Below are 16,735 nucleotides of genomic sequence, written 5' to 3'. Positions count from 1 at the left end.
CTTCCTATGCTGTGCAGTGGGCATTTACATTCATCATGCATAGGTTTGAAAAAGCAAAGCCAGTCCTTGCTTATGCATTTTGACTTTGTGACACTTTGTGATAATGTGATACAGCTGACTGTAACCTACCTTCCTGGTCTTTCTTTGATTGCCAGTTATTATTTATTCTCACTGCAAAATATGGGCGAGTATTTCCAGTGTGTTCCAGAGTTACTGAAAGTTGAAAGCTGTGGAATCTGAAACCTCAACGGCTGTGGAGCAGTCCTGAACTGCTGCCACTCTGTGACTAGAGGCTGGTGGAACAGGGTGGATGACGGGGCCTGACCAGGTGGTCTCAGAGAAAGCCTTCCCTTAGTCATTTTTCCCCCACAGAGGCTAAATATAATTGTATCTGCAGCTTGTACTTCTCAGGAAACATCATACCTCATTCATCTTTTTGCCACAGTACCTGGCCGAGAACCTGACATGTAGTTTTCACCTACCTCAGCAAAGGGCTAATGAAAAATGTAAAAGAGGAAATTGATTGGTTTTTAAATATTAAGTATAATTTCTTCTGCTTATAAAAGGCATATATGTTCATTTTAGAAACTTTGGATCATACATAAAAGTCCAAAGAAGAAAAGAGGAATCTGCCACCCCTAGATATTATCATCTTTTTAGTAGCCCCTTAACCCTTGTCAACTGCGGGGGTTATTTTCCTGCAGGTTTGTTGAACTGCTTTGCAAGATTAAGACTGCAGAGAAAAAAGGGAACATTAGGGAAAACAAAAAACATTGGCAGTAAGCTATGTGTGGAAATGTGTGTATATGGACTTCCAAAACCAGGCATGTCCATGTGAAAACACCAGGCCTGCCTGGTATTTTTAAGTTACTTTCAGCTGTTTTAGGCACAGAAAAGTGACTGTTTCCTCATCTTTGAGAAGTAAATCTTTTGTTTTTGCATTTTCCTTTGTTACTGGCACCATGCTTGGCCTTTTCAAAAAAGGCAGTTATACATACTTTTTTTAGCATCTAGTCTTTGATTCATTCATTATAAGGATGATACATAAGCAGCATTATAGGGGAGCAGTAAGTATTGTATTTTTTGTTTGTTTTAGGGCCCGAAAGCAAATGTGTGTGTCTAAAAATAGCCGATTAAAAATTTTGGTTTATAAGATGCATTAATTAGTAAATGCACCTGATTAGGGGTTACTTCAGGCATTCATTTATTTATTAATTTACTTACTTATAAAACAACATTGGGATCATATTGTACATGCTATTTTATAATTTATTTTTTTCTATGTCTTAAAAAAATACTCTTTTAAGTGTGGTTTTAATAAGGGGCAAAGTGGCCCATCACGTGAATGTGCCATAATTCATTTAATTAACTATTATTATGCATGTATATTTTTATTAATTTTTGCTATTATAAACATGCTTGTATGTAATAAATCTTGGTGCTCATCTTTGATTATTTTCTTTGAATATATTCCTTGAAGTAGAATTTTTGGTTAAGGAATATGTTCTTTTTTCAGGCTTTCAGTAAATATTGCTAAAAAGTTTTGCTTCAGAGGTGGCCAGTTTTTGAAGTAGAAAATTGGTGGTTCTCTGTTAGACATCTGGAGGCATGTTTATTGAAAACCTAATTAAGCTTATTGAAGCTAATGATAGGAAAACTGGATGATTATGTATGTACTTAGCTTTTCTTGCTTTTGTTTTCTTGGGTCCCCACCGCAAATTAAGTTAATACAGTATGCTTTGGTTCTGCATTTTATAGAAAACATGTCTCAACTCAGCCAAGTGGAACAGAATAAAGATTGCCAAGAGATTAGTGAAGCAGCTGCATCGTGTGAGGAGCCCCCAGGCAAGTGGAACAGTGACTCCTCCGCTGCTCCTCACACTGGCAGCCAACTGGTGTCAGAGATAGGGTGGGAGCTGAGCTGCGGGGTGCAGACCTGGGGTCGATGCTGCTGCCAGGGCCATGGACAGAGTTGGAATATATGAGAGATGTCTGTTTGGTGCCATCTCACTTGTCCTTCTTTCCTCCTCTGCCTCCTGGGGTTCCCCCCCAACCTACAAAGCACCCTAATACCTTCGTTTTCCTCTGGTTCTGCAAAACCCTCTACAAATTTACCTCTCCCAGAGTTGAGTATGTGCCTATCATGAGGGTAATTCCAACATTCTTAAATTGGTTGAAAGATTGGCCTATTAAAAGGACTGTTTTTTTTTTTTTTTTTCTGCTTTTAACTATAATGATTAAATTGTAAAATAGTAAAGTCACTCCATTTTCCTTTACCTTTTCAAAAGGTGTGATTAAATTCAAGCTTAGGATTTGAAAACTAAGGTTATTAATGAAGGGACAGTTCTCTCTTTATATAGTCTTTATGGTAGTCAGAGTTTTTGAGAATTGGATTGTGGTGTTTTCTTCAATAATTATAATACTGTTTAAGGAGGAATTTTTCTTTTCTATTTTATTTTTCTGAAATAGCCATAGCCTCTTTTTTTTTTTCTTTTTCATAAATTAGCATCAAAGAATGAGAATGAGAAAAGCAGAGATGAATTCAAGAAAAAGAAACCTCCTGGTCCAGGCAAAGTAAGTATTTTAGTCATAATCTTCACTTCTGAAAGTAAAAATGAATCCCTTTGTCATGAACCATATCCAGAAGAGTGAATCCAGGGGCTGTCTTAGCAGAATTCCCAGATGTCTACTACTCTTTCTTCTAGAAATCTGGGCTCTTTTATTTTTGAATTTTTATTTTTTTAACCTGTGGTGGAAATCTTTGTATTAATATATCAGTGCAGTGAGAGCTTCCTACCATGTGAAGTGAAGTGAAATAAAAGTTGCTCGGTCATGTCCAACTCTTTGCAACCCCATGGACTGTCCATGGAATTCTGCAGGCCAGAATACTGGAGTGGAAAGCATTTCCCTTCTCCAAGGGATCTTCCCAACCCAGGGATCAAACCCAGATCTCCCGCGTTGCAGGTGGATTCTTTACCAGCTGAGCCACAAGGGAAACCCGAGAACACTGGAGTGGGTAGCCTATCCCTTCTCCAGGGGATCTTCCCGACCCAGGAATTGAACCAGGGTCTCCCGCACTGGGGATGGATTCTTTACCAACTGAGCTATCAGGGAAGCCCTCCTACTGTGTGGGTGTACTCTGTTGAACCAGTTTCCTACCGATGGACATGGGTTCTTTCTAGTCTTTTATTATAACAGTGCTATAGTGAATAACCTTAGTGTATATATAATTGTGTTGCTGCTGCTAAGTCACTTCAGTCATGTCCGACTCTGTGCGACCCCATAGACGGCAGCCCACTAGGCTCCCCTGTCCCTGGGATTCTCCAGGCAAGAATACAGGAGTGGGTTGCCATTTCCTTCTCCAGTGCATGAAAGTGAAAAGTGAAAGTGAAGTCACTCAGTCATGCCCGACTCTTAGTGACACCATGGACTGGAGCCTACCAGGCTCCTCTGTCCATGGGATTTCCAGGCAAGAGTACTGGAGTGGGGTGCCATTGCCTTCTCCGTATAATTGTGTTAGGATAATGTAAGTTCCCAGAAGTGGAATTGCTAGGTTGTGTCAGGAGGTCCACCCTCAGGCTGGGTAGTTTCACAAGAGGCCCAGCATGTGATGGAATTTACAACTGTGGTGTCATCATTCACGTGAATACTGAGCACAGCCAGCAAAGGGAAAAGGCACGTGGAGTGAAGTCTGGGAACCAGGTACAAACTTCTAAGGGTCCTTTTCCAGCAGCCACATAGGCTGTGCTTAGTTCCCTTCACAACAGGTGACAACTTGTGAAACCGGAGAAGCTCATTAGAGACTCAGTCCCCAGGACTGGTATTGGGGACTGATCACAGTAATCCTGCCTGGCATCTACCCAAATTCCATTGTCCTAGAAGGAAGGCAGGTGTTTGGCATAAACCACATTGTTTTTATAGTTTTGGCTCAGTGGGCCACTCTTGTCAGGTAGGGTAGTGGGAACTCTCCTGAAATCCAAGTTCCCAGATGCCAGCTAACAAGTCTTTCACACAGGCCCTTCAAAGGGTAACAGTTAGGCTGCTTTGTTAACTTTTTTGCACCTGTATCAAAAGGCAGATGTCAAATTTTCCTCTCTGGGGTTAGAACTCTGACCTGCATTGACTGCCTCTTTTAGAAAAAAATGCCACTCTGAGTGGCTGACAATAAGCTTGTTGAAGCTTTATGGGAAAAAAAAAATCAAGATTCAGAGAGAGAGTGATCCCCCATTTTTGGTTACTTATGTCAAGATCATTAGTGGAAACTGTTCTCTCAATTTTTGTTTGCTAACAAAGATAGGGACAATAGTTCTTAGACTTAAATTCTTTTGAATAAAATAACATCTTTTCTTTGCAGGTTCCACTGATACTTTCCTCCAAATATCCAGAAGATGACCCAGATTACTGTGTGTGGGTCCCACCTGAAGGTAGGTGGGTTTTACTTTTCTTTAAGATTTATTTATTTAGGTTTCAGAATAGGTAATATGTACATAAGTATAAGAACTTTACAAGAGTATATAGTAGAAAAGTCTCCCTTCTGGAGGAATAGGTAGATATTTGATGATACTAGGAAATTATTGTTAATTTTTTTTAAAGTATGAGTGATATTGAGTTATCTTTTTTAGAGAAAGTCCTTATCTTCCAGGAATATTGTACTGTATAGAAGTGTTTGCAGATGAAATGATAGCTGGGACTTGCTTAAAATAATCCCGTGGTGGAGGATGAGGGAAGATAGAGGAGGGGCAATAGATAAAGCAGGATTTGCCACATACTGATAATTGTTGAAGCTGAGTTCTGGGTACATGGAAATTCATTATATTTTTCTCTTTACTTTTATGTATGTTTTAAATTTTCTGTAAAGTGGCAAAAAAAAAAGTCTTCTAGCTGTGCTTTAGCTACTCAGTTTTTTTCCTTTAAAGACAACCAAATATCAGTTTCTTATCACTTCTTATATACATTATATAAAATGATTTTGAAAGCAATAAAATTTCATCACTTTTTTTTTTAATGTAAATGGAAGTATATCCTATACCTTACTGTTTTGCACTTAATAGTATATGGAAATCCTTCCATAGCTGCTTACAGATTTCTTTTCTTTTTTTTTATGGTAACATAGTTCTTTTTTTATGGTATGGATATATCGTTACGTATTTAATCAGTTCTCTCAATGTATATTTGCTGTCTTTCCAGTCTTGTGCCATTACAAATAAGTCTACAATAAGTAACTTCTAATAAGTATAATTTTGCAAGTGTAGACATGCACTTGTAGAAAACAAGCTCATAAAAGTCAACATATTGGAACAGAGGCTATGAACATTTTTAAGATAGTATAAATTGCGTTCTATAGGGATTGTACTAGTTTATGTTCATACATACACCCTTAAGGCAATATAGGGCTTCCCTGATAGCTCAGTTGGTAAAGAATCCAGCAATAAAGGAGACCACGGTTCGATTCCTGGGTTGGGAAGATCTTCTGGAGAAGGTATAGGCTACCCACTCCAGTATTCTTGGGCTTCCCTTGTGGCTCAGCTGGTAAAGAATCCACCTGCAATGTGGGAGACCTGGCTTCAATCCCTGGGTTGGAAAGATCCCTTGGAGAAGGGAAAGGCTACCCATTCCAGTATTCTGGCCTGGAGAATTCCATGGACTGTATAGTCCATGGGGTCCCAAAGAGTTGGACACGACTCAGTGACTTTCACTTAAGGTAGTATATGAGATAATTGTTTCCCCATGTACTTACCACAAGTTGCTTTTTCTGTGGGTTGGATTTCTAATATGCTAGCAATTAATAGAAATGTAGGTACTAAAATGCTTGCTTTTTATTTGCTAGTAAATGTTAGAGTAGTGGTGAAAAGACTGTAGTTTGAAATTATATACAAAAGGTCATATTTCTATTTGTTTTACTTTTTGGCCCACTGATGACTGGATATCTTTTCCCTCCTGACTTGGAAATGTGAATTATCTATTTTTCTTTGTTTCTTTTTATGCTGATATAGGCCAAAGTGGAGATGGCAGGACCCATCTTAATGACAAGTATGGGTATTGATTGCTTCTGAATCTTAAAGGAAGACCTTGTGGACCATGTGACATGGGATATTTAGGATAATATATCAAGTTGAATGTCCGGAGAAGGAATTCAGATGCTCATTTGTAAAATCTGGTGACTGGCATTTTCTTCTGTACTCCTAGCTTCCTAAATTTACCTACCTATCTGATTCTCTTGAATTTGATATTTATGTTTAAAAGTGTTTGTGTATGTATGTAAAAAGGAACCATATATTTTGAGAATTAGTAAAGTGAGAGACATGAGTCTATTAAAGTAAGAAGCTGAAAATGTCTCATGTTTATTTAAGGCCACAATGTCTTTCTTAAGCTTTAGGGACTATGCTTTTACTGAGCAATAGGGTGTTTTTGTCAGATGGGCTCTAGGATTCACTGATAATTGCCTTCTCAAGTAAGTGCTGAAATAGGAGGTCATGCCAGGGCATAACCCTGGGTTCTCTGTCATTTTTGGAACTAAGAATAGATACACAGTGGGGGTTTCCTACTCCCTCCCTCTGTAAGCCTCCTGCCAAGTTTGAGGACAAACCCTGGCTTACCAGGACACAGTTCAGGAACACATAGCACACCTCATGCACTCAGGCACCAGTGCTGATAGAAACTCAGCCCTTTGAATATCCTGGATTCTGACCAATCGGGTTAGTCACTCCTCCTGTGGAAAGGTGCAAATAAGGTCACAGAATGAAAAGCTGGATGTCTTCTGCCCCCTGTGGGGCTTCTCACCTCTGTAACGAGGGGAATAAAAGTCCCTTCCTCTCTGGAAACATGAAGAAATGCAGAACTATGTCTATTTCCACTCCCGCTTCCCATCATTAGTGCCTCTTTTCCACAGGAAAGGAAAGCCTAAGAGTGGAAGCAAGGTGGAAAACCTGTGGATTTGGCTGGAGGCAGACATAGTAAGCAGGCAGGAGAAAGGCTGTGGCCCAGCGAGAGGGAGTGGATGAGGTGTGGATTCTACGGGATGATGAGGTGGGCAGGAAGCAGTAACGAGAAACTTCAGTTACCCTGACAGATGTCTGGCCTGCTAAAAATAAGTCTGACTTCTCAGAAAACAATACCAATATTGGCATTAAGAGAAACTACTATTTTGGACTTCACTTAGACCAACAGACAAGAACTTGATGTAAGGAGTGACTGGAATTTGGGGGCAGAGTGGCCATGCCACTGTAGATCTAAATAGTGGACTAATCTGGATCACTGATCTTCAAAGGTAAAACTCTTTATTTAAACAAAATTGCATGTGCAATCCTAATACTTGAACAGTTAAAAATATACCTAACTCTGGTTGAGTTGAAGGCATCAGGATTGGATGTACACACATACATACACCTGCATGCATATCTTCCTCTCCTCACTCTACTCTCACAGTGACCTTGAGGAATCCTAGGTGCTTCACAGAGCACAGTCTGCTTTAGGAAGGCAGATTTCTAAATGTTCTGGGAATAGTATGTACAATCCTATGTCTGGAGAGCATGAGAGCAAGTAGGATTCCATTGGCCAAAATAAAATATAAACATGTAACTTGTACAGTTAACATCAGTGTTTAAAAGACCAGCACGTGGATCTTAGCTTCTTTTTATCAAATAGGAGGCTTTGGGGACATGACTTATATTCCTTGAGCCTCAGTTCTGTCCTGTTTGAAGCCAGGACAGTAATGCTTTTAGCTCTTTGGATATCGGGTTTATTCTAGGATCACATGAGACCATGTAGACAGATGTGCTTTACACAGTTTTGAAGATACTAGTAGCTGTTATTCACCACAAAAAAGATCATAACATCTGGGCTGACTTACCTGTGAGAGACTGGATTGTATCAGTGATTCACCACTGTAGCTGCTTATTAGAATTACCTAGGGAAATTTTAAAAGTTTTTGATTCTAATACTTGGATCCCATGTCAGATCAATCTAATGAGAATCTTTGGCTTCCCAGGTGGTCCAGTGGTTAGGCCGCTGCACTTCTGCAGGGGACACGAGTTCAGTCAGGAACTGAGATCCCATATGCTGTGTAGTGTGGCCAAAAATAAATAAATCAGAATCTCTGGGTCAATCCCTTTTAAAAGCAGTCCAGGTGATTTTAATGTACAACCATAGTGGAGAACCTCTGAAGTGGAGTTGGCAGACCTTTTTTTTTTTTTTTAATTAATGGCCAGGTATTTTAGACTGGCACGCCATACAATCTGTTGTGTCTACTCAGCTCTGCTGTTGGAGTGCAAATGGCATAGACAGTATACAATGAATGAGTGTGACTGTTCCAATAAATATTTACTCATAAAAACAGGTGGTAGGCCAGGCTTGGCCCAACCTCAGCTCTAGGGTAATTCACTTTTCAGGGTCTCATTAGATTCGAGATGTTCCTTAAACTTCTTCAGGATATTTGAAAAGTTTCTAATCAAAAAGCTAATTACCTGCTCCTGTACTATATGGTTGTGGTTTTTTGGTTATCCAAAATCTAAGTGATCCAGTGTCCTTTTCACAGAAATGGAGGCAAGGTTATTAGACATTACAAAAAATATTGTTAACACCAAGAATTCAACAGGTTATCTGTGAGCAGGGTGTCCCTGGTCTACTCTCGTGGCCTCCTTAGGAATTCTGCATCACATCTGCCTCTGTATTTAAAGAGCAATGGGAAGCCACTGGGATGTCAGTGATAGTGAAATGGTCAGATTTGGGTCTTTTAAAGAACACTCAAGCTACCGGTGGGAGGAAGGATGGAAGAGGAAAGAGGATGCAGGAAGACCAGTCAGGAGTCTGCTGCAGATATCCAGCTGAAAGACGATGGCAGCTTGAATTAAGTGGAGATCAAGATGCAGAGACAGAAAGGGGTCCTTGCAACAATTTAACGAGTAAGATGGCGGAGACTGAGTGATGGATTGTCTGGGAGTAAAGGGGGAGGAGGCTGGAGGGTAATTCCTCAGTCACTGGCTTGTACATCTGAATGGCTGATGCTGTTTGCTGAGATGAGGGGATACTGGAGGAGGACCTGCTGGAGGTGGAGGATATCATAGATGTCATCTGGACAAGTTGAACTTGATGTCCCTTTAAGACATCTAAGTAAAGATGTCTAGAAAACAGTTGGATAAAGAGGTCTGGATCTCAGAAGAGGGCTTGAGAACAATTTCAGTCTTCACCAGCTGAGCCTAAGATTCAGACCAGGTGGCAGGCAGAAATTTTGCAGGCAGCCTCCCAGTCTTGGACAACTGGTCTCCAAATCTTTGGTACGGGGAACAGTGTTTTTGGCTACAGGTACTCATTTATTTGGGGAAAAAGTAAGTGCTACAGTGAGCAGCATTCTGGAAAGAAAAGGTCAGTGGCATGAATTTAAACAGAATCTCTGTCTGCTTTTGGACATTTCTAATGATTTTGCACAGTACCTGGTATATGCAATAAATGTTTGTTGAGTGCCTGCTCTAAAAATTTCCCCTGGAATTGTCCCAGTCTAGGATAGAAAGTATGAAGTCCCATTATTTACCTGTAGCCCATTATGAGCCTTTACCCGTTACTACTTCACTGGAACTGGAAGGAGTTAACTATGTGGGAAATAATGACACAGTTCCTATCTATTGAACTTTGAAATCATCCACAGCCTGGGGGATCTGTTGCTTTACCATTGAAATGCTGCCACCTCCCAGATAGGGTGTGACAAGTGACCAGCAGCTGTGGACGGCTTCCTGAGAATGGGAGCCAGGGGGAAGCCTGCCAGCCCTGTGGCAATCAAAAGCAGGAATCCAAACCCCTGTTGAGGCTGAGTTCTCATGCAAGGTTTGGTCCACCCCTGTTTGGACCCAGCAGGTTTGATGAACTGTTGGGAAATGACGTAAAACTCTCCTTGACCTTTCTGGAGGGTGGGTCACAGCATCAAGCCAGTATGGCGTCTTCTCGTGACAGGTTGCTCTTTGATCCTGAGATTCCTCACTTGATGTGGGCATTGAGAACCATTTTTCAAGATTTCTTCTCAGCAATCTGAGAGGACTTTGCCCTGCTTTGTTTTAGAGATTTGGTGCAAGCACAGTCCAGGGTGGGACTGAGAGAGACTTATACTATAGGGTCATATAATATTATATGGTCCCCCAAAATTATAATATATAATATATATTATAGGGTCCCCCAAAGAGGACCCAGCATGGATGACAGGTTTGAGGGCTCAGCATATGATGGGAACAGTGGTTCCCACTGAGTGTAACTCCACCTTCTTCATTCCCCAAATCAATCTTTATTTCGAGTCTTCATAGAATTTGTTATTCATTTTAATGAGATATCAATAGAATTGATGGTATGACTTTGAATAGATTTCTATTTGGAAAATGGGAAAAGATTTAAGAATAACTCTCCTTTTAAACTTAGTCCACATCCTTGGTTCTGACTGTGCTAATTGCCAATTTGATATGGAATTTTAAGTGTAGCATTTAGAGTCCTCATTTATCCTTAAAAGTAAAAGTCTGTTTACTTCCTGCAGAGGACAATTTTTCTTGCCATCTAACCCGTGAAAGAGCATCTTATAAATCAAGTGTATATGTTATATCTCTTGAGGAAGCATTTCTGCAGGCTTCATAAGCCTTTAGTGGAAAAGGATTCTATAATCATCGTGTCTAAATGTTTGTAGTAGAGGGTAGTATATAACATGAAACATATATCTCTTGAGGTCTTTGTCTGAAACCAAACACTGTGATTTTGTTTTGTTCAGCCATTTAAAGTACCTTCTTTTTTTTTCTTTTAGCATTAAAAAAAGACTGACCCCAAGTCAATCTTAAAAATTTCTCCATGTAGAGGTTTTAGGATTCATTCCTCTGTATCACCCCCTGCCCTGACCCAAGCTCCACTCCCCTCATGATTCCTCCCAGATTTCCCTTCCTTTAGTCTGTGCCTCATCCAGCTCTTGTCCACACCTCTGAGCTCTCCTAAAGAGAGAAAAACCCAAAAGAACTTCTTGGCCAGTACATCACTGAGCAGAATCCTCGTCTCTGAAACCTCAAAAGCCTCTCCATTATCCAAATTCATTTGAGGCTTTAGAATCTGTATCATAGGGTTCCTGTAATTTTTGATCATAACTGATTACCATATGCTCTTATCGCTTCCCTTTCTGCCACCCAACCACCTGTACCCTATACTCTAGTAACAATAGATTTGCCCTGAACAGAACTTTTACTTCTAACCATATTGTCCATCAAGCCTTGCTGTACATGGCCTTGAGCCTCCGTTTCCTTGTTTATTAAATAGAGAAAATATGAGCTACCTCAGAGTATTGTTGTGGAGATTAAATAACTGAGCTGTCTATAAAAACTTTAGCCATTCTTGATACATAATCAGCTCCCCAGAATGTGGTCCTCTTGGGCTTCCCAGGTGGCGCCAGTGGTAAAGAACCCGGTAAAGAATGCAGGGGACGCTAGGGACTGGGGTTTTATCCCTGGGTGGGAAAGATCCCCTGGAGGACGGCATGGCAACCCACTCCAGGATTCTTGCCTGGTGAATCCCATGGACAGAGGAGCCTGGTGGGCTACAGTCCATGGGGTCACAAAGAATTGGACATGACTGAAGCACCTGGGCATGCAGCATGCAGTGTCTTGGCTTGTGTCTACTGGGTAGAGTCCTACCCATTTTTCAAAAGTTCAGCCTGAGTCTCACTATCTTCAGGAAACCTTGATCATCCTGATTGTCACTAAACCCCCCTCTCCTCAGCAGCCCTACAGACTGTATTTCTGCTTCTGTGATGGCTCTTGCTTGGATGGCCTGACAGCTGTTAATTATGTGTGTGCTTGGGCCATTTACGTTTGTAAGCATTATGAGTTGAGGACAGGAACTATCTTATTTTGTACCCCACCTGCACCTCATGGAACTTACCAGTTCACAAAATAGGTGCTCAGCTAACTTGCTTTACACGACTGAGGGTTGGAGGGCAAGTTCAAGTCCTGGCCCTTCTTACCATTGGGTTTTCCAGGCAGAGAAGGGGCCTTAGAGCTCTTTGTTTCCAGAACTTTTGCAGACAAGCTGGATAATCTCAGCACCTACCATTTTAGCAGTCTTAATGCAGGCAGAGGCCTGGATTCCTGTCCTACTTGGGGAAAAATCGGGCAGAACTACCCCTTCCCATCAAGGAGTTCTGGGTTACAGCAGCTGGCTTTAATTTGGGCTTTAAGTCCTCTGCTGGCCCTGGAAAATCTTGATCTGGATGGTTGGCTCTGGTTTCTTCAGGCTGTCACGCACAGCCCTTCAAAAGTCAATGCAACTATGTCAGGGAGTGACCACAAGAGGGCAGTAAAGCTCCATCGCTATACAGGAGTTGAATGCCAGAAGACAAACGTTTCAAAGCAGAAGAAAGAATAAGAAGATCCTGAACTCTTTCACAATCAGGATTCTGAAAGACTTCAGGGCAGTAAGCTGGTTCAGGTCACCAGAGTCTTCCCAGGCCTAAGACCCGGAAGCAGCAAATTAGGGACTCTGACAAGCTCCCCAAATCTCTTCCTAGCCTGTTATTTTTGGTGCTTCGTTTCACCTGGAGAAAGTCATCCTCCAGTCTTCATGCAAATATTCTATGGAGGAGTTTGCTGCTGCTGCTATCTGTCTTAAAAGTAAAAAGAGGAGCTATTATCACCTTTTGTCTAAGGAAACTGAGGCTCAGAAAATGAAGCAACTTGCTCAAAGGCATGCCAAGTTCATGGTGGAACCGTAGGTCCAGATTCTTTGCTCATTCCTTCTAGTTTTCAGTTGTTTATATTTGTAAGGTTTGTGAGTTTCTTGAGCAAAGACTACAGCTCATTTGTCTTTTTGCCTCTGCATGCTGCTCCCTTAACCTTTAGGACTGTGAATGGGTGTGCTGTATATGACTCTGTCCCTTAGGAGTTGGACTCTATGACCTGTTTTATCCCCTCTGTCTTAGTAGTTCTGTGATTTGGAGGCACAGCCCTAACAACGACAGTGGTGGCCCTGAGTGATCCTACTGGCTGAACATTTCAACAAGGGCAGCCACTTGGCTGCCAGCCTGTGACAATCCATCATTAGTAATGCAGGGAGGGCGGAGGACAGTTGGACAGTTTCTCAAAGTGTGCACCAGCATCGCTGGCATTATGAAAGTTGACTTTGGGGGAGGAGAACGAACATGTTTAATTTTAGTAGTTGTGAATATAAATACATGCATTATTATTTATACACACATACACGTATGTAATGTTGCATAGAATGAGGTCAGCTTTTAAGGTAGTTTATTTAAAGAAGAACATTAAGTAACAATATGGTGGAATGAAACAGGTATACCATTGAGTGAAGTTCAAGGAACTGTGGTGGGACTTTTCCTGGTGGTTCAGTAGCTAAGACTGCGCTCCCAGGGCAGGGGGTCCAGGTTTGATCCCCGGTCAGGGAACTAGATCCCAGACTACAACTAAGATCCCACATTCCGCAGCTAAAAGATTCTGCCTGCTGCAGTGAAGACTGAAGATCCCACATGCTGCAACTAAGACCTGGCGCAGCCAAATAAATAAATACATTTTTTAAAAAGGGACTGTGATGAGGTGGGAAGATGCTGAAGTCACAAAACTATTTCATATTTGGCTCTGTGACCCTTAAGCCATGAAGCCCTAAGTTGCTGACCTTAAGTCTTGGTTTTCTCATCTGTAAAGTCAGAGAAGAATTCTTGCCCTCCTTAACTCAAATGAGAACAAATGAAAGCACAGTGAAGTCTGGAAAAGTGTCCAGTGGTGCTGTATCACGATTCCCCCTTGCACCCAGCTCTCCCTGGGATCTCCTCTTTACCACCACAGAGGGGGCCCCTCAACTAGCATCCGGTTCCCAGATCCCAAGGACCGAGTCCAGTCCTGCTTGTTGTCCACATCTGGGCCTGCCATTCTGAGGAGGAGGAGGAAGGAGGGGCTGGAGAAACCCTGGAATCAATCCAGGAACAAGTCCCAACACGTCACTGTTTGCTTTGTCATCCTGATTCAATGACCTCATACAAGGAAGGGAGGGAGCAGAAGGAGCTGTTCTCTCCCAGATACCTAAGGAGGCTTCTGACATCTCCTGTTTTCCTTGTCATGAGAAGAGCAGGCGCCAGGCTGTGATTTTTAAGGTCTGAGCTAATGCTGGAAGCGAAGGAGAACAGTACCTCCCATAACTGGCCAGACTCTGCTTCTTGGGGAGCTGCTTGGAGCAGAGGGGCAGAGGTGGCTGCGATGGGCATCGGAATCCAGGCTGTTGCCCCTACTCCCCGGAGGGCTCGAGAATACACAGCCTTGTCCCTGGGTTCTGAGCAATCTCAGTGCTACTTGGGTGAACCCTAAGGATTGGCAGTTAGCTGTCCCTGAGGCTAGGACAGCTCCTGGACTGGTTTTTTATCTGGTCCCCAAGGGACAGCCACTAGAGTTGACAGAGGCTTCAGTGACCCTAGTGTTGTCATCCTCATATACGCTGCACCTTCACGTACAGTATCCAGTGAATACTTTCTGAGCATCTACTGTGTACCAGGCCTTTTGGGGAAATGAGACAGCTGTGTGTATCAAAAGGCTACATGGGACCTTAGACTCACCTTACCATGGAGCTTGCTGTTGTCCTTACCATCTTCTCTGGTGGCTCAGACAGTAGACAATCTGCCTGCAATATAGGAGACGGGGGTCCGATCCCTGCATCGGGAAGACCTCCTGGAGAAGGGAAACGCAACCCATTCCAGTATTTTCGCCTGGAGAATTCCACGATGGAGGAGCCTGGTGGGCTATAGTGCTTGGGGTTGAAAGGAGTCAGACACGACTGAGTGACTAACACACGCACACACACACACACCAATCTCTTCTGCTACCCTGAACTTAATATTTAAATGAATTATCTTGTCAGCCAAACAAACTGCATTTGTAAGGTGTTCATTTCCAAGTTTTTTGTAATCAGACATTTATGTAACTGCAAATAAGTGCTTCTGATCAACACAAGATAACATTATGACACTGAATATCTAGTCACACAAAAGCAAAGAGATTCAGCATTTTTGCTATCCTATTTATCCTGGTTGGGCTTTTTAAAACTTGAAAAGTAGCTGGCCGTCCACCTGGGGAATCAGTTCAAGGTTTTTGAGGCAGTGACATCTCAATTTGGTTTAGAAAGATAAGCAAGCTGTCACAGGCAGGAAGAAAGAGATCCCTGCAGGCAGAGGGCGCAGAGCGATCCAGGTGCTGGGCCCAGCAGCTCCATCCCTGGGCTGGTCAAGGGCATCAAGCTGTGGCTTGAACTCAGTGGGGTGGAAGCTGCGGTTTGGGATGGAGCTGATGAGGGTGGAGATGGGAACCAGGAATCTTATAGTTGAGTCTAGTCATGTGATGGTCCTGGAGAAACCGAGGCAGGAAATACCACTGGAGTCCCTTTGGTTCCCAACGGCAGGAAGGAAAAAGATAGCAGAGGTCAAGCCAAAACTCTGCCCCAGAGCTGGCTGGAACCCCGTCTCCCACCCTGGCTGCCCCGCCCCTTAACTCCCAGAGCAAACCATTTTTCTCTGATTTTTTGGCTCATCTCTTAAATGTTCCAGAGTCAGAACAGGCTGTGCCATGGTTGAACAAACCTGTTGAACAAATAAACAAGGCAGGCTGTGGGGCTGGGAAAGCACCAAACGTGGGCCCCCAACCAGACCCATGACTTCGGTAAGTCTGTCCCAAGCCTGGGCCTCGGCTTCTTCCTTCAGCCATGAGAGGTGGGAGCCTGGCAGCTTGAGGGGTCCCTCCTAGCTCTGTGATATAAGCAAGTTGCCCACAGAGAGGAAAACTCCAGAGCTGCGAGTTCAAAAGAAGCCTCCTTTCTTCTCACTACCCAATGCAGCTGAGGGCAGAGAGAGGGGAGATCTGCTGCTGCTGCTGTTAAGTCGCTTCAGTCATGTCCGACTCTGTGCAACCCCATAGACGGCAGCCCACCAGGCTCCCCCGTCCCTGGGATTCTCCAGGCAAGAACACTGGAGTGGGTTGCCATTTCCTTCTCCAATGCATGAAAGTGAAAAGTGAAAGTGAAGTCGCTCAGTCGTGTCCGACTCTGAGTGACTCCATAGACTGCAGCCTACCAGGCTCTTCCGTCCATGGGATTTTCCAGGCAAGAGTACTGGAGTGGGGTGCCATTGCCTTCTCCGAGGGGAGATCACCTCGTGGCAAATATTGAAACCAAAGGACATCCGTTTACTCGTTCACTCATCAAACACTAACCGAGTGTCCAGTCTGCTGGGTGCTGTGCTGCCTGCCCCTTCCCTCCAGGAACATACTAGGGCTTATAAATGCTCCGGCTGAGGAGACAGGGTCACAGTTCTTGTGTGTAACTAGTTCTCACCACCTCAGGGCCTTTGCTCCTGCTGTCCCCATCCCCTAGACCACCAACCCCTCCTTCCTCCTCCTCCAGGCTCAGCTTCAGCTGCATTTCCACTGCCTACCCTCTAAGTGATAGGCTTCCCCATTTCTCCGTGTCTCTCTGGCCACACTGCATCACCCTCATAGAATTTATGGCAGTTTGTATGCATGTCTGTCCTTCATTTAGTCATTGATTTTTTTCACCTTTTTGACTTGAGTATCAGCTACCTGAGGGCAAGAATTCTGTGTGCATTTTTCTTTTTCATTTTTCATGTGCATTTCTGTTTGCATTTAGCAGCATATACTTGTGGAATTTGGCATGGGCTGTATTTTTTTACATGGACTACCTTATTTAGTCCTCTAGATAGCCCTAGGGGAGAGGCATT

General features: G+C 42.9%; 1 protein-coding gene across 5 annotated transcripts in view; it reads left to right on the top strand.

Moving 5' to 3' along the window:
* SLC4A1AP (solute carrier family 4 member 1 adaptor protein) overlaps positions 1–16,735 on the top strand; it is a 75,341-nt gene that overhangs the window by 18,182 nt on the left and 40,424 nt on the right. For 3 of the 5 annotated variants that reach the window (XM_061431253.1, XM_061431250.1, XM_061431251.1), the window contains exons 11-12: positions 2,507–2,574; positions 4,355–4,424. In XM_061431253.1, coding sequence (XP_061287237.1) covers positions 2,507–2,574; positions 4,355–4,424 — 138 coding nt within the window. Of the gene's footprint in view, positions 1–1,758; positions 1,846–2,506; positions 2,575–4,354; positions 4,425–5,993; positions 6,336–16,735 lie in introns of those variants that run through there. The other 2 variants (XM_061431254.1, XM_061431252.1) reach the window with 2 other exon arrangements.

Source organism: Bos javanicus, chromosome 11, assembly GCF_032452875.1.
Source record: "Bos javanicus breed banteng chromosome 11, ARS-OSU_banteng_1.0, whole genome shotgun sequence".
Taxonomy (NCBI): Eukaryota; Metazoa; Chordata; class Mammalia; order Artiodactyla; family Bovidae; genus Bos; species Bos javanicus.
This window is presented reverse-complemented; position numbering and strand designations above follow the sequence as displayed.